Source organism: Ornithorhynchus anatinus, chromosome 4 (genome assembly GCF_004115215.2).
Source record: "Ornithorhynchus anatinus isolate Pmale09 chromosome 4, mOrnAna1.pri.v4, whole genome shotgun sequence".
Lineage (NCBI taxonomy): Eukaryota > Metazoa > Chordata > Mammalia > Monotremata > Ornithorhynchidae > Ornithorhynchus > Ornithorhynchus anatinus.
The window spans coordinates 25,004,781-25,027,261 of NC_041731.1; the positions used below are offsets into that span (position 1 = coordinate 25,004,781).

General features: G+C 45.9%; 2 protein-coding genes and 1 non-coding gene across 4 annotated transcripts in view; 2 read left to right on the forward strand and 1 right to left on the reverse strand.

Annotated features, from left to right (window-relative positions):
- Nucleotides 1-14,527, reverse strand: part of LRSAM1 (leucine rich repeat and sterile alpha motif containing 1) — a 39,990-nt gene extending 25,463 nt beyond the window's left edge. Inside the window, exons 1-8 of one of the 2 annotated variants that reach the window (XM_029062530.2) lie at nucleotides 14,439-14,527; nucleotides 9,233-9,336; nucleotides 7,665-7,721; nucleotides 5,365-5,409; nucleotides 4,557-4,634; nucleotides 1,976-2,044; nucleotides 650-734; nucleotides 42-163 (exon numbers count right to left, since the gene is read on the reverse strand). In XM_029062530.2, the coding sequence (XP_028918363.1) occupies nucleotides 42-163; nucleotides 650-734; nucleotides 1,976-2,044; nucleotides 4,557-4,634; nucleotides 5,365-5,409; nucleotides 7,665-7,721; nucleotides 9,233-9,304 (528 nt within the window). In that variant the 5' untranslated portion in view covers nucleotides 9,305-9,336; nucleotides 14,439-14,527. Of the gene's footprint in view, nucleotides 1-41; nucleotides 164-649; nucleotides 735-1,975; nucleotides 2,045-4,556; nucleotides 4,635-5,364; nucleotides 5,410-7,664; nucleotides 7,722-9,232; nucleotides 9,403-14,438 lie in introns of both variants that reach the window. The other variant, XM_029062529.2, reaches the window with a different exon arrangement.
- A 129-nt stretch (nucleotides 14,528-14,656) lies between these two features.
- Nucleotides 14,657-18,905, forward strand: RPL12 (ribosomal protein L12). The gene is made up of 7 exons (XM_001515138.6): nucleotides 14,657-14,816; nucleotides 15,798-15,871; nucleotides 16,519-16,617; nucleotides 16,969-17,050; nucleotides 17,570-17,656; nucleotides 18,653-18,765; nucleotides 18,860-18,905. The coding sequence occupies exons 1-7, from the start codon at nucleotides 14,780-14,782 to the stop codon at nucleotides 18,863-18,865; spliced, it is 498 nt and encodes a 165-aa protein (XP_001515188.2). The 5' UTR covers nucleotides 14,657-14,779; the 3' UTR covers nucleotides 18,866-18,905.
- LOC114811867 lies at nucleotides 17,328-17,458 on the forward strand. Its single transcript, XR_003759563.1, has one exon. It is a non-coding gene; the product is annotated as a small nucleolar RNA SNORA65 (small nucleolar RNA).
- Nucleotides 18,906-22,481: the final 3,576 nt, after the last annotated feature.

Below are 22,481 nucleotides of genomic sequence, written 5' to 3' on the forward strand. Positions count from 1 at the left end.
AGAGAGGCCGAAGGCCAAAAGCCAGCTGGCTGTCTATGTACCTCCAGGGTGCGAACGTGAGCCAGCATCTGGGGCAGTCTCTGAATCGGGTTCTCACTAACGTCGAGAGTACGCAAGCTTCGGAGCTCTCCGAGAGTGTCGGGCAGGTCCTTCAGTTTATTATCTGGAAAAGATCCCCAAGAACATGGTTAACAGCACCTACCCTCAACTGCTTTATTAACTGTCAGTTGGATTTCTGGGGCTGCAGGATAGTTTCTTATCACATCTTCTAACAGAGTGAGCCAGCTGCAAGCCAGACTATCCAGACCCTCAGCTAAACAGGTAGCAGCCAGCTGCTGCTGTCACCTTAGCTTACAAGCAGGCCCTGTTCTTCTCCCACTGGCAAGACTGCAGGATGGAAAAGCAAGTTACATCAGGTTGACTCAATCTCCTTTCCTCCTCCCTCAGGAACATCCCAAGTCTCCCGGCTCTCTACCAACTGAACCCAAGGGGCCTGACATCAGATCTGGTCTGTTACCTGGTCCTTAATGTTAGTTCCTGTCTGAGCAGAATTCTGGGACTGTTCCCTGCTGCAATGAAACTTGATGACACTGATGACTGCATAATACTTGGATTCTAAAACTATGGGCATAAGGCCCAGTCTGCATACCTTTCACATTGAGGGTCTGGAGCTGGGCCAGGTCACCAATAGATTGGGGAAGAAATTTCAACTGATTTTTTTCAACATTTAAGACCTAGGGCAGAGAGAAAAAGAAAAGGCAGACCACAAAACACAGGATTCCCTACAGAGTTACATGGCAGTGTTCCCCGAAGGAAAAGCACAGATATTTCTGGAAAGGACCCTTTATAGATCACATCAACAGAAACTGTCTACCCAGGCCATTTGCTTTTGTTCCTTGCAAAGCAGACTGCTACATATGGGTTACTTCTCTGCTCACTTCCTCTTTTTTTAATCGTATCTGTTGAGCACATACTATGTGCCAGGCACTTTACTAAACACTGGGGTAGATTTAAGCAAATGAGGTTGGACACAATCCATGTCCCACAGGGGGGGACTCACAGTTTTAATCCCTATTTCACTGTGAGGTAACTGAGGCCCAGAGAAGTTAAATGATTTGCCCAAAGTCAGAGAGTAGACAAGTGGTGGAGGTGGGATTAGAACCCAGATACTCTCACCTAAGGCCCGTGTTCTTTCCACTAGGCCATGCTGCTTCCTCCAGTTGTGGGCAAAAGAAAATGAAAAATAACCAAACCAATCACTTTTGAACCCTGCTACCACCTTCAGGGAAAAAAAAAAGACCAAGTAGGAAGGAAACCTGGGTCTCTTTTAGTGTCTCTCAAATATGAATAAAAACTACAAATATACTAGTCTTCTACCTGGAGCTTTTCCAACTTTAAGAGAGCAAATTAAATACACTTCAAGGAAGAAGCAGCCCTACTGATATTCACAGAGCCTACTTGAAAATGACTACATACTTCATTCATACTGGTTTATACCACCCATTAAGGATTCTGCAGCTGAGTGCCTATATTCACTGCTGAAATCCCAGCAGGGTTTGACTGATCATTTTAGATCAATGCCCCAAATCAAAAGTGTTTTTAAAGATGTTTGCAACAAAGTAGATGATGCTTACTGTGGCTGGAGTCAAGCACATCAGAGGTCATGACTCTGAAGGGCCTCACAATTATAGAGATGCCAAGAATGGAGACCAGAACTCATGGAATGGAGTGGGCAAAAGAACCAGACTGAAATAGCTTAGAATCTATGAGGGCTAGAAGTTAAGGGCACTGTTCTGACTCACTCCAGGCCCTGGGGCAGTTGTGACTGAGGAGCATCAGTGAAATGAGGGTTCCTCAGGGGGAAAAATACCAGAGGTGATCAATCACCATTTTGTCTGACTGAAACAGAAATGTTCTGAAGCCTGAGGCTTTCAGGTTGATTCAAGCCACTGTAATATTTGAACCCTGCACATACCTGAAGGGTGGTCAACTGTCCGATGTCAGCTGGAAGGGCTGTAAGTTGATTGTCATGAAGGTCCAAAACCTGCATGACAAAGAACACTCCATCAGGGATGGAGAAGCTCAAAGCAAAACCATGAAGACACTGCTAGCTTCGTCATCGAACCTACACTGCAGAAAGGGGTTTGACACTAATCCCAAAGCACTGCATGAAAGAAGGATCACCAAAGAGACCTCAGGAAGCAGAGCTAGAGTTTTAGCTCTTAGGAAATCCTTGGAATTTTAGCTGTTTCAAAATGTAAAATTCACTGTCGAGGATGTGGAACACACATTTCTCCTTTAATTATTTTGTCATGAAATGCTGCCTCAGAGAAAAAATGATAAAAATTAAGCTTCCACCAAATGTTGCACAGGCCAGAACAATCGCTCCTTAAATGGTATCAAGGTGCCAGGGCTAGTTCTAGTGAAGATCAGTTTGGTTTGCTGGACTGCTTTTGTTCCTGGAATGGAGTTTTAGGAATTTGCCCATAGAAAATAATGCTCAAACCAAAAAAACACTCTCCATTTTTGCTGTTTTCTTAACATTTTGACTGCCTGAATAGACTGATGGCACTATACAAACCCCTTCTGGTTCTACATCAGTCAGTGTAGTGCATTTAATAATAATGTTGGTATTTGTTAAGCACTTACTATGTGCAGAGCACTGTTCTAAGCGCTGGGGTAGATTCAGTGTAATCAGGTTGTCCCACATGAGGCTCGCAGTTAATCCCCACTTTACAGATGAGGTAACTGAGGCACAGAGAAGTTAAGCGACTTGCTCATGGTCACACAGCTGACAAGTGGCAATGGGTGAACTGTCTGTGCCTCAGTATCGCTTCTGCCAATAATAGAATCAATATGCTCTTTGGAACAGGGTATCTGGAAGAGTCTAGTACTATTAAAAGTGTCAAATATTTTCTTCCGGGGCATTTCCCTTTCCACCACTCTGAATAGCATTCCTGGAGTACCCAGCACCTGAGGTCAGTTTTTGCTTATCACTTCAATGACTGTCATTTTTCTTCTCCCTCCAAAAGTTGGTCAAGTGTTTAGTTAGCAAATGGCATCATTTGCAACCACAAGAAAGAAGTCACAATAGCTATGCCATTTATTACCATGTGCTAAACTGGAGTAGATACAAGACACTCAGCTCAGACACAATCCCAGTCTCCCATGGGGCTCCTATCTAGGAGAGAGAGAGAGAAAACAGGTATCTTACCTGCATGTTATAGATGGGAAAACCGAGGTAAGTTATTAATGACTTGCTTAAGGTCATAGAACAGGTCAGGGGCAGAACTGGGATTAAAACCCAAGTCTTCTAACTCCTAAACACATGCTCTTTCTACTAGGCCAAGCTGAAACCCTTGTCATCTAGGTGTTGTCAATTGTGACTTCAAAAAATAAAAACTAAATGAAAACCCGAAATTTGCAATATATTTTTATCTAAATGTTGAAAAAAAATCCATAGTTTTCCTGAATTGCATTTTTTAAATCCTTCAAAAATCCACCCTCTATTTACAGTCTATAGCTGTGGCAATTTGAAAAATCAGTGAGAGTCAGCCATAACCTTGGGTCAAAAGTGAGTAAGCTTCCTTTAATAAGGTGGTGGTGCAGCAATCTCGGCTTCCAGCTGGCTGCAGCAGGGCCAGTGTTCAGAGCCAAGAGGTACCTGGTTTTAAAAGGAAGGGAAGGAAAAACTGAGGAAGGAAGAAAAACCAAGGAATGGTGAGTTTTGTTTTTTCTTTGTGGAGGCAAGCAGAAAGTATGTCTTGTGATCACTGAAGGCTTCTTGTGTACACAGTGCGGCTGGGACTATGGGATCCCACGTTGGCCTTTTCAGTCACACATGCACTCTCATGATAATGTTGTCTTGTTTTTGTTTCGTTCTGTTCTGCTCTGCCGTCTGTCTCCTCCGATTAGACTGTGAGCCTGTCACTGGGCAGGGATTGTCTCTATCTGTTGTCGAATTGTACATTCCAAGCGCTTAGTACAGTGCTCTGCACATAGTAAGCACTCAATAAATACTACTGAATGAATGAATGCACTCATCACTGAAGGGGTGTCTTCTTCAGATATGAAGGGCCACTCCATATCTGACCACTGAAGCAGTGCACGGGCTAAAAGACACTGAGAACCACAGGTCTTAGTGAAGCAGCGATACCTACCGCAGCCTGCTCTCTAGGAAAATGATCAGTTTATAGATTATGCAAACCCCTTCCCTCATTCTCCCGTAACTTCTCCTTCCTCTGCCTGACTTTTACCTGATCCTTAGCACTTTAGCCCTTGAGTATACACCTCAATCCCATCAGTGTAACTCTTCCTTACATGCGCTAATAAAAGAGCTGGGGAGAGAAGAGGTTGAAACTACAAGCTAAGATTTCTTATTTGGATTATCCCATGATTGCAATGACCCACATTATATCAAGAGTAGGCTGGTGACAAATACAAGAATGGACCTTGCTGTTGCCAGCCAAATACTCTGAGGAATAAAGAAAAAGGGCTTTGGTCAGGGGACAGCAATGAGGTTCCACAGAAGTATCACCAAAAGCGGCCAAACTTACTTTGATCGTCACAAGGCTCAGGAGGCTGCAGGATTTAGGAAGAAGAGACGTGAGGTAATTCGAGTGAATGATCAACACCTATTAGGAAAGAATTGTGAAAAGCATTATGGCTTGAAAATCAGGTAAATTATCAGCTTTCAGGCTAGTTTCTGTTGTTTTCTCCGAAGACTACTTCACTGAGTCCCTGGAGCCAGGTTCCTTCCTAAGCAACCTTTGTCTTTGATCTGGTTTTCCCTGACTGCTCCTGAAGTGTTTGGGAGTGAATGAATGAGCGAGGGAGAGGTGGGAATCAGACTGGGTTCATTAGCAGAATTATTCAATATTCACTCAATAGTACTTATTGAGCGCTTACTATGTGCAAAGCACTGTACTAAGCGCTTGGAATGTACAAATCAGTAACAGATAGAGACAGTCCCTTGCCCTTTGACGGGCTTACAGTCTAATCGGGAGAGACAGACAGACAAGAACAATGGCAATAAATAGAATCAAGGGGAAGAACATCTCATTAAAACAATAGCAAATCAGGTAGCTGCTTTTGGGGCCCTCCCAGCATCCTTAGCAAAGAAAAGGCCAGGAGCGGAGAGGTTGGGGGCAGGGATCAGAGAGGGACTGAATTCCCATTCTGGCCACCTAAAGAGAGGCAGTTTGATTGAATGCCTCTTCCCTTTACACTTCAGAATGGGATCCCTAAATATAGTTGCAATGACACTTTTTTAATGCCTCTGGTAAGGATCAAGAGGAACGCAGCCTCAAAATCAGAAATGGTGAAAGAAAGAATCTCCACCCAAACATATAAGCCCCTACTTACCTTCTTCTGCAGCACCTTGCATGTTGCAAAAACCCCAAATGGAATCTAATGAAAAGAAACACCATTTTACCACATCATTGTCCCATTTCCTCCCAAAGATTTTATAATCATTGTTCTGAGTATATAGAGTCGTAGTAGTCATGGTATGTTCTAAGGGATTGGGAGGTACAACAGAACACAAGACCCATTCCTTGCACACCAGGAGTTTGCTCTCTACTGGGAGAGACCAAGAAATATTCACAAGCAGTGGAACCAGAAGGATTGAAATGGAATGATTAGTCAAATACACACACACACACACACACAACACACACATATGTGCTGAGGGTGGGCATAAATAAATAAAGCTCAAGAGGAAGCTGAAAGGTGGATAAGATTCAGGGTTCTGGGTAGAGTAGGTGTGCAGTGATGATACCGGCCTCTGATGTAGCGTGGCTTTTGATGAACCATGGCAATATACTCAAGAGAAAGAAAATGAGGAGGAACGTTTGAAGGAATATATGCTTCTGTTTGGATTCCCAGCTATCCACAAGTCATACATTTTAAAGGTCTAGCTGAACATACCTACAATCATGCTGGGTTTTCTGTCAGGGCAATTTATGAGGTTCAGGTTTACAAACAGGAGCAAGCTTAAAGTGCATGTGCAGAGGATATGTTAAAGAAATGAGAGGGATTTCAGAGTGAGCCAAGAATAGGCAAAAGGCATGTATAGTTGGATAGAAGCAGCGTGGCTCAGTGGAAAGAGCATGGGCTTTGGAGTCAGAGGTCATGGGTTCGAATCCCAGCTCGGCCACTTGTCAGCTGTGTGACTTTGGGCAAGTTACTTAACTTCTTGGTGCCTCAGTTACCTCATCTGTAAAATGGGGATTAAGACTGTGAGCCCCATGTGGGACAACCTGATTCCCCTGTGTCTACCCCAGCGCTTAGAACAGTGCTTGGCACATAGTAAGCACTTAACAAATACCAACATTATTAACATTATAGCTGGACACAAAAGTCACCAGACCAGAAAGCATTCAGCATGTTTAGAGACTTCAATATAAGCTGGATTCACGACTAGAAGCTGGGTCTTTGGGAGTGATTGTTATGCCCTGGTGCTTTCTATCCTCCTGGAAGCTGCAAATCAACCAATCAGTCAATTACTGAGCACTTACTATATGCAGAACACTGTACTAAGTGCTTGGTAGAGTACAAAGCAACAGAAGTTAGTAAATGATTGAGTTGTTCAAGTTAGAGAAGGCTTTGGTACTATCCACAGTCATCTATAGGTAGCCCCCAGATATCCCTTTGGGCCCAATGGTGCCACCACAATTCTGCTTTCCCCTCAAACACTACAGGAGGAGGCCCAAAGAAGCCCAAAACCAAAGGGGGGAAGGAATGAAGGCGGGACAAAGGGGAGAAGGGAGGAAGTGCAGGCCACTCCATCTCTTGGGGCACAATTCAACCCAGCCTTTCTGGTGCCAGTGCCCTGCCACTCTCAGTCCCTGCCCAGACCACCCGGGTAGAGCCTGTGGCCCTGGAATCCAGGTCAGGGCAGTGGAACCACTAAATCCAGAATTCAGGCTGAACCCAAAGAGAAATAGAAGCCTTTCATGTGGTGAGGCACTGAATACGGTGTGGTTTTTAATTTGGCAAGATTTGGTTTGTGGAGAGCAAGTTTAGCCCCCACAGGTCTCTACAATCCCAGTCTGAGCCGGGCCCACCTTTAAAGGTCTGGGAAAAAATGACAGTTAGATGACATCACTTGAAGAGACAGGCCCAGAGGCCTCATCGATTAACTACCACACATATTCTGGGGTCCCCTGACATCATTCCAACCCAAACTGACTTACCTCCTGCAAAATCTTTTTTCAAGAAAGCGAGAAATGAGGGGTAGTGTTTGGGGGATGTGGCATTGGGCCCATACACAGAGAGCTGGGAGAGCCATGAATGCGAGGCCTGCAGCTAGTTCTACACCACTTTGGAGAGCCCTGCCTCTCATCTTTACCACACAGAGCAGGGGTCTTCTATGTACTTTTCCCTCAGACTACTCTTGCTTTCTCCACATTAAAATCTGTGCTATTTTTTGTGAATAAATTCTTGAGTGACTTTTAAAAATTTAGACCTTCTTTAGCTTATTTTTATTTTCTCTCTTCCATTGAATTTTTATGGCCCTTGCAAAAAAGAAAATTGATTTTTTTTTTCTGTAACTCTGTATAGTGCTTAAAACGCAGGAGAGAGTCAATCAATATTGACTAATACTAGTATCATAAGAACAAATTAGGTCAGCTAAAATTCACACAATAAATATCAAGTATTACCTCTGAGAGCTCACATTTTGATATGTCAAGAATATCATCTGCACCAGCTTCTTTTGCCTGAGAGAAAAAAATCCACAAAATAAGCCACTTTGCATGCATTCAAAATACTTCATCATATATTTTTAATGATTGTGAAAAGTTACAAAACCAGGGATAAAGTTCAATAAGAATAAATAGAGAGAGGAAAAATGATGACAATCAAAAAATGGGGAATACATGGTCTTGAAAAATTAGAGTTGGGAAAAGAAAAATCTAGAAGAATACTGAACCAAAAGTTGAATATGAATTCATTTTGAAGTCCTTTGGTTTCATCAATCAGATGCATCAACAGAAGTAGATTAAAGAGGAACTGGAAAAAATTGCAGTGACCATCCAAGAAGCTGAATTGATAAATTAGAGATTATTAAATCCCAGAATCATGTGATGGCCATTTGAGAGTGCTAAAGGAATTTGGAAGGGAAATTCTTGACACAGGTGTAAAACTTTACAAAGGGAAAAAGTACTAGAAAATGGCATTTTGCCAACAAAACTCCCATATATAAAAAGAGACACTATATGGCAACCTGAGAATTATCTCCTTAGAGTACATCAAGACAATATAACAGACACATTCCCTGTCCTCAGTGAGCCTGATCTCTCAGATACAGTGCTTGGAATGGTTTTGTTTATTATCTTTCTAAAGGAGCTAGAAGAAGTTGAGTGCAGGGAAATCTCCATATCTGCCAACATTATGTTGAAATGCCAGGAAGGTGGGATAAACTGAAAGCAGATCTCATAAGCTGAATGCCATAAAGTGGTAAATGAGCTTCAGCATAAATAAATATACCAAGGGAAAATAATCCAACTCCACAATGATGACTTCTAAGCTATTAGTCACAGTTAGGAAAGAGATCTCAGGCGCTGCTCTTTTAAATTACAAGAATAATAATGTTACTTATTAAGCACTTACTATGTGTCACACATTGTGATAATCACTGAGGTAGATATGCGATAATCAGATCACATTCTGTCCCAATCTGAGAGGGAAGGTATCTCATCCCCATTACACAGAACAGAATGCTGAGGCACAGAGAGGTTAAGTGGTACACAGCAGACAAGTGGTAGAGCACTGGTTCTTCTGACTTCCAGCCCCATGCCCTTTCCACTATGCCACGCCATTCAATGTCCATTAGTAGCCTAACATTAAGCAACGATAACCAGGGGAAAGGAAAGGCGAGAGGTAGTTTTCCCAATCAGTGGTATTTACTGAGTGCTTACTATGTGCGAGGCACTGGACTAAGCTCTTGGGAGAGTACAATACAACAGAATTAGCAGACATGTTCCTTGCCCTTAATGAGCTTAAAGCAGTTCTGGTTGCCACATTTTAGCATGGGCATAATAGAGCTGGAAAAGGTACAAGTAAGAACAATCAGAGAATTTACCTATGAGGACAAACTGAAATAGTTAGACCCCCTTTAGTATGGAAAGGCAAATGTTAAGACAGAACAAAGCCTGCAAGATGATGTTCACTGAACACCCACTAATAAAAGGTATTACTAGGTAACAAAAGATACAACAGGTACACTCACCACGCACATCTGGTATTCGAGACGTTTCCGAGCCTCCTCACTTGGTTTCTTTTTACGAAAGAAGAGCGGCATCTTTCTCTTTTCACAAATGTCCTTTTTCCACACTGGATCAAGATTAGTGAAATTGAGTGCGGTTAGAGGCAGATGAGGCATTGCAGTTTCAAGCAAAACTGTAAGGGAGAAAACGCTTTCTATTTTTCTCTACCCTAGGCTAAGAGATTAATTTCTCGGCTTAAGAAATAAAGCACTTGTCTGTCACTGTTGTCCGCAAAACCAAAATGACTTTTTTTCTCCTAAATGTGATAAAACCGGTTGGATTATCAGCACATGGTTCTGCTCGTTTTCAAATGTCTTGGAGTAGCACCACTATTGTTTTTCCGGTACAGACCTGGTTTTACAAGGCCTAGACATCTCAAACAGGCAAATAACATTTTGACTAACAAAAACTGAAGAAAAAGTGGAGTTGCTCTGAAGGGCCTAAAATGAGATGCTTCAAAGGCCTGCCGATAGGTGGGGGTGGGTTTCTGGCACTGCTGATTTAGTCTCAGACTAGTCCACACCTTTAACCAACTCAAAGTATGTTAAAGAAGCGTGGCCTAGTAGATAGAGCATGGGCCCAGGAGTCCAGAGGACCTGGGTTTTTAACCCAGCTCTGCCACTTATCTGCTGTGGGATCTAGGCAAGTAACTTAACCGAGCCTCATTATTTTCATCTGTAAAATGGGGATTAAAACTGTGAGCCCTATTTGGGACATTGACTATGTCCAACTTGATTAACTTGTATCTACCCCAACATTGAGTACAGTGCCTGGCACATAGTAAATGCTTAACAAATACCATTTTTTTAAAAAAGAGAATATCACCCCATTATACTACCCCTTGATTTTGGTAATAATAATAATGTTGGTATTTGTTAAGCGCTTACTATGTGCCAAGCACTGTTCTAAGCACTGGGGTAGGTACAAGGTAATCAGGTTGTCCGTCATGGGGCTCACACTTTTAATCCCCATTTTGCAGATGAGGTAACTGAGGCACAGAGAAGTTAAATGATTTGCACAGAGAAGTTAAGTGACTTGCCCAAGGTCACACAGCGGACAAGGGGCAGAGCCGGAATAAGAACCTATGTCCTCTGACTCCCAAACCTGCGCTCTTTAGCACACTGCATTTCTTCCATCCTTATGGAACTAATACAAATGTGTCCTTTCCCTCCTTGCTTTTTAAAGGATGTAGTGACAAAGGGCTGCATGGAGCCCACAAATGAATTCCAAACTTTGTGGAGACAAAACAAGCTAACAATCCTTCATTCATTCATTCAATCTTATTTATGGAGTGCTTACTGTATGCAAAGCACTGTACTAAGAGTTTGAGAGAGTTGAATACAGCAACAAACAGACACATTCCCTGCCCACAGCGAGCTCACAGTGTTCCCACCTTCTAGTTAACACCAGGGAAACACATCCTATGATGGCAGGGTCAAATTTGTGGCGGTGGAGAAAATCACAGTTGGTTTCCACCGGGAAGATGCAGTCTATACTGATAGTAAGTTCATTACTTGGACTCCCTACTGCCTCTTCTCCCATCTACCCAAATGCCAGAACAAGCTTTGAAGTCAAGCAGCAATCAACTAACTGGTTTTGAAATTCCAAATACTATGCTCGGCCATTCTATTGCTTGCCGCTAACCACCATGGGCCCCGGACTGTCAGTTGATCATTGCTTGACTTCAAAGCATGTTCTGGAAATTGGGCAGACGGGAGAAGAGGCAGTAGGGGGCCAAGTAATGAACTTAATATCAGTATAGACTGCATCTTCCAAGTGGAAACCATAAAAATTAATTAATTCATTCATTAGTATTTATTGAGGACTTACTGTGTGCAGAGTACTGTACTAAGCACTTGGAATGTACAATTCAGCAACAGATAGAGACAATCCCTGCCCATTGATGGGCTCACAGTCTAATGGGGGAAACAGACAGCAAAGCAAAACAAAACAGAACAGAACAAAAACAAGACATCATCAAGATAAATAGAATCAAGGAGATATACACCTCATTGACAAAATAAATAGGGTAATAAATAATATGTACAAATGAGCACAGTGCTAAGGGGAGGGGAAGGGGGAAGAGCAAAGGGCGGGGGGAGGGGAGGGGGAGCAGAGGGAAGGGGGGGGTCAGTCTGGGAAGGCCTCCTGGAGGAAGTAAGCTCTCAGTAGGGCTTTTAAGAGGGGAAGATAATTAGTTTGGCAGAGATGAGGAGAGACGGCACTCCAGGCCAGCAGTAGGATGTGGGCCAGAGGTCGACAGCAGGACAGGCGTGAACGGAGGACCTTGAGGAGGTTAGCAGCAGAGGAGCGGAGCGTACGGGGTGGCCAGTAGAAAGAGAGAAGGAAGGTGAGGTAGGAGGGGGCAAGGTGATTGAGAGTTTTGACAAAAACTCCTCACTCTAGGCTTCAAGGCTCTCCATCATCTTGCCCCTTCCTACCTCTCCTCCCTTCTCTTTCTACTGCCCACCCCGCACGCTCCGCTCCTCTGCTGCCCACCTCCTCACCGTCCCTCGGTCTCGCCTATCCCGCCATCGACCCCTGGGCCACATCCTCCCTCAGTCCTGGAATGCCTTCCTTCCTCACCTCCGACAATCTAATTCTCTTCCCCTCTTCAAATCCCTACTTAAAGCTCACCTCCTCCAAGATGCCTTCCCAGACTGAGCTCCCCCCTTTTTTCCCTCTGCTCCCTCTACCCCCCCTTCAACTCTCCGCAGCTAAACCCTCTTCTCCCCACTTTCCCTCTCCTCCTCCCTCTCTCCCGTCTCACCCCCTCAGCACTGTACTAGCCCGCTCAACTGTATATATCTTCATCACCCTATTTATTTTGTTTAATGAGATGTACATCACCCTGATTCTATTTATTTGCCATTGTTTTTATGAGATGTTCTTCCCCTTGACTCTATTTATTGCCATTGTTCTTGTCTGCCTGTCTCCCCCGATTAGACTGTAAGCCCGTCAAAGGGCAGGGACTGTCTCTATCTGTTGCCCATTTGTACATTCCAAGCGCTTAGTACAGTGCTCTACACATAGTAAGTGCTCAATAAATACTATTGAATGAATGAAAGGATAGGCAACCACTGGAGGTTTTTGAGGAGGGGAGTGACGTGCCAGAACGTTTCTGTAGGAAGATGATCCGGGCAGTGGAATGAAGAATAGACTGGAGTGGAGAGAGACAGGAGGAAGGGAGATCTGAGAGGAAGCTGATACAATAATCCAGCCGGGATATTAAAAGAGTTTGTACCAGTACGATAGCCGTTTGGATGGAGAGGAAAGGGTGGGTCTTGGTGATATTGTAAAGGTGCGACCAGCAGGCATTGGTGACGACTTGGATGTGTGGGGTGAATGACAGAGCCGTGTCAATGTCAGCAGGATAGCAGTTTGGATGGAGAGGAAAAGGCGGATCTTGGCAATATGGATCTTGGCAATATTGCGAAGGTGAGACCAGCAGGTGTTGGTGAGGGATTGGATGTGTGGAGTGAATGAGAGAAACCATACAATGCAACAATAAAGAGTGACAGTCCCTACCCACAACATCTCACAGTCAATGATATCTTTGGCTTGAGAGGCAGGGGCATGAAGTTGCTCTATTCATTCTGCTGTTTGTAAAATAGAGCTGTCCCTCCATATTCGAATGGGATTCCATTGATGTTGACGTTCACCTCTGGGGTAAGCATAGTTGCAAAGGCCACTCTTTATTGTTGAAATGTACTTTCCCAAGCGCTTAGTACAGTGCTCTGCACATAGCTAATAAACACTTAGCTTAATAAACACGATTGAATGACCTCATTACCGCCCCCACCGAAGTGTCTAACCCCAGAAGTGTGGTGGCCCAATGAACCGCCCGAGGGGCCGGAGAAGGTAGGATCACGAAAGTCCCTGCCAGGTGTCTTGGCGACTGTAGCAGCGTGGCTCAGTGGAAAGAGCCCAGACTTGGGAGTCAGAGGTCATGGGTTCGAATCCTGGCTCTGCCACTTGGCAGCTGTGTGACTGTGGGCAAGTCACTTCACTTCTCTGTGCCTCAGTTACCTCATCTGTAAAATGGGGAATAACTATGAGCCTCACGTGGGACCACCTGATTATCCTGTATCTACCCCAGCGCTTAGAACAGGGCTCTGCACATAGTAAGCGCTTAACAAATACCAACATTATTATTATTATTATTCTTTCTCTGGCCACAGAGATGCTCCGCGGGGACCCGCCTGCCCGCCTCGCTTTCCTGCAAGTTGCGGGAGGAGGAACGGAGAAAGAAAAAAGGGGAGCTGGGAGAACGGGGAAGAACAAGGAAGGGGAAGTGGGGATGAAGACAAGATGGGGATTAAGAGTGTGAGCCCAATGTGGGGCAGGGACTGTGTCCAACCAGACTACCTAGTATCTACCCTAGAGCTTTGAACAGTGCTTTTCATTCATTCATTCAATCATATTTATTGAGCACTTAGTGGGTGCAGAGCACTGTACTATGCACCTGGAAAGTACAATTCAGCTACAAATAGAGTCAATCCCCGCCCAACAACGGGCTCACAGTCTAGAAGGGGAGAGACAGACATCAAAACAAGTAAACAGACATCAATATAAATAAATAGAATTGGAGATCTATACACCTCCTTAATAAAATAAATAGAATAAACACGTACATACACACATACACAAGTGTTGTGGGGAGGGGAAGGGGGAAGAGCAGAGGGCGGGAGGAGGGGCGATGGTGGGGGAGGAGGAGCAGAGGAAAAGGGGGGGGCTCAGTCTGGGAAGGCGTCCTGGAGGAGGTGAGCTCTCAGTAGGGCTTTGAAGAGGGGGGAAGAGAGCTAGTTTGGCGTATTTGAGGAGGGAGGGCATTCCAGGCCAGAGGGAGGACGTGGGCCAGGGGTTGAGTGAGGAGGTTAGCGGAGGCAGAGGAGCGGAGTGTAGGGGGTGGGCTGTAGAGGAGAAGGGAGGTGAGGTAGGAGGGGGCCAGGAGATGGAGACCTTTGAAGCCAAGAGTGAGGGGCTTTTGCCTGATAGCTTGGCACACAGCAAGCACCATAATTATTACGACTATTATTATCACAAGAAGAAGAAGAGGGACCCCTGTGCCTACGGATAAGCCGGTTTGGGGAAAGGTCCCCCAGGACCAGCCGGGGTCTCGTCCGGCAATGAGCCTCAACAGTCCTTCCCGGCCCATCGGCCACCCACCTGACACACTTCGGTGCGGATGAGGGAGACCGAGGCAGACCTCCAGTCCAGGCCCAGTCCCGGCCCGGCCCCGAGGAGGCCGGAGGGCGCCGCTACTGACCGCAGTAGGGTCGGGCCCGCCCCGCCGCCGGCTCCTGCCCACAGCCAACATGGCAGGAGCGGCGTCGCCGCTGCTCTCGCGAGACTTGTCCCTCTATATCCGTCGGGTTGCGGGCGGTTTCCGGCCTCTCGGCTCCTTGCTCGCGGGAGGTGGAGGTGCAACTTCTCGGTCGTCCCGAATCCGGGTTCATCCGACACCGACACCGGCCCCGCCGCTCCGGAACCGGCCCGCCGACGCCGCCATGCCCCCCAAGTTCGACCCCAACGAGATCAAAGTCGGTGCGTCACGGGGTGCGGGAGGAATCTAGAGTGGACGGATGCCCCCCCCAGCCCCGGCCACCCTGCCCTCTGGACCTTCACCTCTCCGCAGCTAAACCCTCTTCTCCCCCCTTTCCCTCCCCTCCTGACCCCTCCCGTCCCACCCCCTCAGCACTGTACCCGCCCGCTCAACTGTATATGTCTTTATCACCCTATTTATTTTGTTTAATGAGATGTACATCACCTTGATTCTATTTAGTTGCCATTGTTTTTTCGAGATGTTCTTCCCCTCGGCTCTAGTTATCGCCATTGTTCTTGTCTGTCTGTCTCCCCCGATTAGACTGTAAGCCCGTCAAAGGGCAGGAACTGTCTCTATCTGTTGCCGACTTGTTCATCCCAAGCGCTTAGTCCAGGCTCTGCACATAGTAAGCGCTCAATAAATACTATTGAGTGAATGAATTGAATGAACAGTTGGACAGTCGCCGCCCAGGCCGCCTCGCAGGCCCCGGCTCGACCTCCTTCCCTGTCCCCCTATCCCGCGGACAGCCGCCGAGGCCCCACCCGGCCTTGCTCCGCCTCTCCGACCCCGCACCATCCTGCGTTTGGGGAGCAGAGACCGGCCAAGGGCATGGCGCTGCCCCGCGGGACCATTCATTCAATAGTACTTAATGAGCGCTTACTATGTGCAGAGCACTGTACTGAACGCTTGGAATGTTCAAATCGGCAACCGAGAGAATCCTTGCCCATTGATGGGCTCACACTCTAATCGGGGGAGACAGATAAAAACAATAGCAATAAATAGAATCAAGGGGATGTACATCTCAACAAAATAAGGTAGTAAAAATATATACAAATGAGCGGACGAGCACAGTGAGCCCGCCCTTTTGCCGTCGAGGAATCCGGGGACCCAGAGGAGAGAGGAGGGGAGCGCCTCGTTGAGTGCGCTGGTATATCCCGCTTGGCTGCACGTGAGTCATGATTGTCTCTCTCTTTTGTCCTTAGTATTCCTGAGATGCACAGGTGGGGAAGTCGGTGCTACATCTGCCCTGGCTCCAAAGATTGGACCGCTGGGCTTGGTAAGTTGACAGCCATCATTATTCAGAAATGGGGTGTGCACAAGATAGCTAGTACCTGTCCCACGTGGGGAGAAAGGGCAGCCTTTCAACCCGATTTACAGATAAGGAAACCGAGGCACCAAGAGATTGTGACTCGCCCGGGATCACGTAGCAGGCGACGGCCGGGATTCCTAGTTCCCTGTGCCCGTTCCACTAGGCCCATGATTGCTTTGTTCATGTAAGCTTGGTCAACGGTTTGCTGGGTGTCTTTCTGAGGGATACAATCCAAATTATTTTGGAACCATAAGCTTTTAAAGCTTCTGTCAACTGGTGAAGTGGGCTTGCGTATACGTTAAAATGATTTAGTGGTATCGAGTGCTTACTCGGTGCAGAGCCCTGTGCAAAACACCTGGGAATCTACAATATGATTTGGTAGGTGTAACCCCTACCTATAACGAGCTTACAATCTCTACTGAGAGAGAGATGTTAAAAAAAAATCAATTACTGATAGGGGGAATGGGGTAAATTTGTCTACAGGAAACTGGAGAAGCTTCAAAACCCAGAACCAAACACCTCCTATGCCATGTTTTTTCCTAGGTGTACAGGGAGGGGGAGTATAGTTTGTGCTTTGTGACTGTACCTAACCATATCTGTCTTTATTTCTCTAGTCTCCCAAAAAAGTTGGTGATGACATAGCAAAAGCAACTGGTGACTGGAAGGGATTGAGGATCACAGTTAAACTTACCATCCAAAACAGACAGGCTCAGGTACTCTTCTCTCTGACCTTGGGTGAAGGGGGGGAAGCAGCTGGAGGCAGTGGTATGTGACTAACTCAAGAGGGCAGCCACCCGCCACCACCGCCACTATACCTGTCTTAAATCCAAGTGACTGGTATTTACCAGTGGTAGGCTTAGAAGAATCTCCAGCTGTAGGAAGCAGGCCTCTCCTGGCTCATGGAGAGCTCTGTGCCGAAAGGCTGGTAACACGACCAGAGCTTTTCAGTTATTTTGGATGGTCTGAATTGGACCTGGTAAATGATGATTACCACACTCCGGTGCTTGATTGATTGGGCCCGGAGTTCAACAGGTGCCTTAACTAATCTTTTTGTCTTGCTTCAGATTGAGGTGGTGCCCTCTGCCTCGGCCCTGATTATCAAAGCCCTTAAAGAACCACCACGTGACAGAAAGAAGCAAAAAAACAGTAAGTTTTCTCCCCAATGAATTGGGCTATGAGAGTTTATGAGATACCCAGACTGGATGGCTGTATATACACCACACTGCACACTGAATGTGTTCCCAGTTAAGGACAGAGGTGCCAAGGTGGGGTGCAGGGAGGGGCATATTTCTTTGATCTGTATGGGGATCAGTGGAAGGGCAAAGTTCTTCAAGGACTTGGTGGATGGCTTAGACCCTTGGGAAGGATCACTTACCTGCCCTTCGAAATGAATGTCACAGATACTGTTTTTTTCATTTAGCCACCCGCCACTGTGCCTAATCACTAATAACGTTGGTGGGCACAATCCAGTGGTGAGCTGATATAAAACCCCAGCTTAGGAAACAGGGTTATTCTGCTTGTGGATGACTCTGTGCCGAAAGCATGGGAACAACCCATGGTGAAACCAATAAATTGGTGAAGGGGTGCAGTCCACTTGCTGGGATCTTTCACCATGTGAGTGGCATTCTAGGGTCTAACTGATGGGCTGTGGTTTCTTTTCTGCAGTCAAACACAGTGGCAATGTCAGCTTTGACGAAATTGTCAGTATTGCTCGTCAGATGAGGCATCGATCCTTGGCCAGGGACCTTTCTGGTAAGTTAGACAACTCCTGTTCCTCAGAGCTAATAAATAACTGGACTTTGTTAAGCACTGGGGTTGATCCAAGGTAATTAGCTTGGAGGTGTTCCCTGTCACTCATCGAGTTAGTCTAACAGTGATTCTTGTTACCACTATCCATGATGGTTCCCTTATCCTCAAAGCCTTCCCTGATTTATCAGTTGCTTCCCTTACCTTTTATTACAATATCCCTCTCCTGCACTGGGCTGTGGTCTAGGTGGGAGATAATACTTATAATCATAGTATTCAGGTGCTTGCTGTGTGCCAGGCACTGTGCTAGGTGCTGGGATGGATACAGGCAAATCAGGTCTGACAGAGCCCCTGCCCCACCCGGGGCTCACAGTCTGAGGTCACTGAGGCCCCAAGTGAAGTGACTTGCCTAAGTTCCTTCAAGTCAAGGACTGTGTCTGCTAACTCTTGAAATGTAGTCTCCCAAACAATGCAGTACTCTGCGCTCTAAAAAATGTTTAACTCCTTCCTTAATCCCCCTGCTCCCAACATCTTTCCCAAAGTGACCTGACCAGTATTTTAAAGATGAAGTTGGAAAACGTCTGTCATGATCTCCAGTCCCTCCCTCCTGTCCCCTCTTCAACTCCTCCATCTTTACATTAGTTAAAATCACATCTCCAAGACAATTTCCCCAATTTTAAAACCTCCTGTCTGCATTGCCTATGCACTTGACCCTGTAACCTTTAACCATGAGTAATGGAAAGTTGAAACTGTCTACACTGCATGACTTAAAACTGAGCTTGTACTTGTCGTGGCTCAGACCTCAAGCTGGCAGAACAGGCAGGTCTTATAAATATATGAAGATCTGCTCTGTTCTGAATACAGGAAAATGCACAAGCCCTGTCCTCCAGGGCTTAGAAGGCTACTGCAGCACATAAGGTGAATCACAGTGACAGGCTCTGCTTGGATTTTGGGTGAGTGAGCCACCTGCAACTTTGACGCCTCTTTCCTTCTAAATCCTAGGAACTATTAAGGAGATCTTGGGCACAGCCCAGTCTGTGGGCTGCAACATTGATGGTCGGCACCCCCATGATGTCATCGATGACATCAACAGCGGTGCTGTGGAGTGTCCAGCTGTAAGTTTTCCCCTAAATGTTCAGTTGGGGTTTTAGGGTCAGAGACCATGTTGTGCTGTTTAACTAATTGGCTTCTTATTTTTATTTTCTACAGAGTTAAAGCAGCAGGGAAGAGTGGCAATAAATGAACATTTGACAGCTGTTGGACTCTTCATTTTTCACACCCTGGAACCATGCTGCCACAATAGAAACAAATCAGCCGTGCCAGCCTGGCTTCAACTTGTGTGATCTGGTTGGTTAGGATATAGCCTGCTGGCCAGGGCAGGTCCCATCCATTTTAAGTAGGAGGGAAAACAGGTATTGAATGCACATTTAAAGAAGGAGGTAACTGAGGCACAGAGAAGTGAAGTGAGGCACAGAGAAGGGAAGTGACTTGCCCAAGGTCACAGCAATTGGCAGAGCTGGGATTAGAACCCAGACCCGTGCTCCTCCTGGAAAGTGTCCCTCCCTCTCCCTTGCTGCCTTTGGTCAGATGGTTTAAAGCAGTGACTCCATCTGAGCACCATTTCACTGGGTGGCATGCTCAGGAGCAAATTTAGGTGAGAGGGCCAGAAAAAAGCAGGCACTGGGCAATACTGGTATTTTGTACCATATCTTATTATCATTTACAGATGGTGCAAAATGTGTAGCTATCCCCCATTTGGCTTTTCTGTAATAAGTCATTTGAAGGGAGAAAGTGACTGCTTGCTGATTGTTTTCTTGTTTCGGTGTGCTATTGGGTCCCCCAACCTCAGGTCTGTGTTTGAATTGCTGGTGCAGATGTCTCTAAAATATTTTAGCACCACTAATCAGAAAAATATGCTCTGAGGGTGTTTGGATTATTTCTATAGTATTCTGTATGTATCAGGACAAATGACCAGACTCGGTTCAGGAAACCTTGTAGTGCTACTTAGCAGCTAGTAATGCATTAATATGTAGGTTTCCTGTATTTTAGCCCATCCCTTTTCACATGCCAAATGGGGAAGCATCTCCCACCCCCTGATTCCCCAGCTGTTGACCCTGAAGGCTCATCTCTCATAAACCCAACCCTCTTGCCAGTGGGTATGTTTAGGTGGGAAACTGAGAGGATCCTGAGAGGTCGAGATAACAGGACCAATAAATAGCTCAAAGAGCAGGGAACAGCTAAATCTTGAACCCACTTAAGGTAGCCATTTTGGTTTTATTAAAACTGACCTAAATCCTAGTAGAAAATAAGGAAATGGGAATCTGCATGTGCAAATGACTAGAACCAAAATGTATTCCGATATTTCCAACCTGAATGTACCTCTCATCAATCGGTAAACCTGTGGGATTCAGAGGCTGAAAGCCTGGATTTCTAACTGCCTGCTTAGCAGTTAGAGAAGCAGCGTGGCTCAGTGGAAAGAGCACGGGCTTTGGAGTCAGGGCTCATGAGTTCGAATCCCAGCTCTGCCACTTGTCGGCTGTGTGACTGTGGGCAAGTCACTTCACTTCTCTGTGCCTCAGTTCCCTCATCTGTAAAATGGGGATGAAAACTGTGAGCCCCATGTGGGACAACCTGATTCCCCTATGTCTACCCCAGTGCTTAGAACAGTGCTCGGCACATAGTAAGCGCTTAACAAATACCAACAGTTCTTCACATAATCCCTTGTGCTCATCTTACACTTTGTTTTAGTGGAGCAGACATGTCTTTTGTACCCTTCCCAAGTGCTGTGTACAAGTGCACATGTAAGCCCTTCAATAAATACTACTGATAGCATCGGAGGTCCTGCTTTACAAAACTTTAAGCCCTCAGTGTGGACGGAATGGACCACTTGATCTCAGAGCTTATCCACCAACCAATGCCACCAGTGTCCCAAGTGTTTTAGACAGAGCCTTTCTTAGCTCTTTACACTGACTCCTTTTGGCACTTCACTTATCCAGTCCCATAGCTTCAACTACTTTATCAAGCGTGTGCATGCACAGCACCGATAAGTGTTTAGGAGAGTATAACATTGTAGGCACATTGACTGCCCATAAGGAGCTTACAGTCTAGAGAGACCAGCTGCTACTATAAATGAATCACAGGTATATGCATAAATGCTGAAGCTGGGTGAATTTCAAGCGTTGAAGGGAGGAAGACTGGGAAAAGGGCTTAAGGGAGGGATCCTTGGAGGTGATGTGATCAAGAGATGGAGTTCTGGTGTAGATGGAGGTTGTAGGAAAGGTTAGTAACCTGGTGCTAGGTTAGAAAAGGGTATGGGACTGGGCTATAGTAGGAAAGGTGAGGTGAAGTAGAAGGGGGCAAGCTAGAGTGCTTTAAAGCTGGTGGTGTGGTTTCTATTTGTTGTAGAGAGAGATGGGTGATCACAGGAGGTTCTTGAGTCAGGAAATGGACTAAATGGTGTTTTAAAGAAATCTGGATAGCAGGGTGAGGAAAGGGCTGGAGAAAGGAAGCAGATAACGTAGACAGGTAATGCTTTGGTTTAGCAGAGTAGCAGTTTAGATGGAGAACCAAGGGTTTGGGCAATGTGAAAGGAAAACCAACAGGATTTGGTCATGTGGCTTGAATGAGAGATGTCTATGATGCCAAGGCTACAGGCTTGTGAGATAGGATGATGGGCTATCATCTATGGTGATACCGTTTCTCATCTGCGGTGATGGGAAAGATGATTTTGGTGGGATGATGTTTTAGACATACATTTTGAGATATTAACAGGACATCCAGGCAGAGATGTCTTAAGTCAAAAGGAAATGCAAGTCTTCCCTCTTCAGCTCACATTTCACTTGTTCCCATTGCCTTTAAGGGAGTCAATCGGCCCCCCTGCCCTCCTCCCCCACTGATTATCTTCTCTTCATTTCACTCTCTGCTTCATTCAACAGCCTCTTGCTCATTCCTTTCTCCTTGCTTGGAACTCCCACTTGAAATCCTACAGACCTCAGGTCTCACCATCTCCAAGACCCTTCTGAAATTACATTTTCATTCATTCATTGGATAGTATTAATTGAGCGCTTACTATGTGCAGAGCACTGTACTAAGCACTTGGAATGTACAATTCGGCAATAGAGACGATCGCTGCCCATTGACGCGCTTACAGTCTAATTGGAGGAGACAGACAAAAACAATAGCAATAAATAGAATCAAAGGGATGTACATCTCAAATATATACAGATGAGCACAGTGATGAAGGGAGGGCGAGGAGCAGAGGGAAAGGGGTGGGGGGGCAGAGAGGCAGCAGAGGGAAAGGGGAAGCTCAGCTCTTGGAGGAGGTGAGCACTCAGTAGGACTGTGAAGAGGGGAAGAGAGTTTGGCGGAGGTGTGGAGGGAGGACATTCCAGGACAGCGGGAGGATGTAGGCCAGGGGTCGACGGTGGGATAGACATGAACAGGGGACAATGAGGAGGTGGGTGGCAGAGGAGTGGCGTCTACTGGGTCGGCGGTAGAAAGAGAGAAGGGAGGAGAGGTAGGAGGGGGCAAGGTGATGGAGAGCCTTGAAGCCTAAAGTGAGAAGTTTGTTTCGTGCCGAGGTCGATAGGCAACCACTGGAGTTTAAGAAGGAGAGTGACATGCCCAAAGCGTTTCTGCAGGAAGATGAGCTGGACAGTGGAATGTAGAATAGACTGGAACGGGGAGAGACAGGAGGAAGGGAGATCAGAGAGGCTGACACAATAATCCAGCTGGGATATTATGAGAGCTTGTACCAGTAAGATAGCCATTTGGGTGGAGAGGAAAGGGCAGATTTTAGCGATTATTATAAAGGTGAAACCAGCAGGTCTTG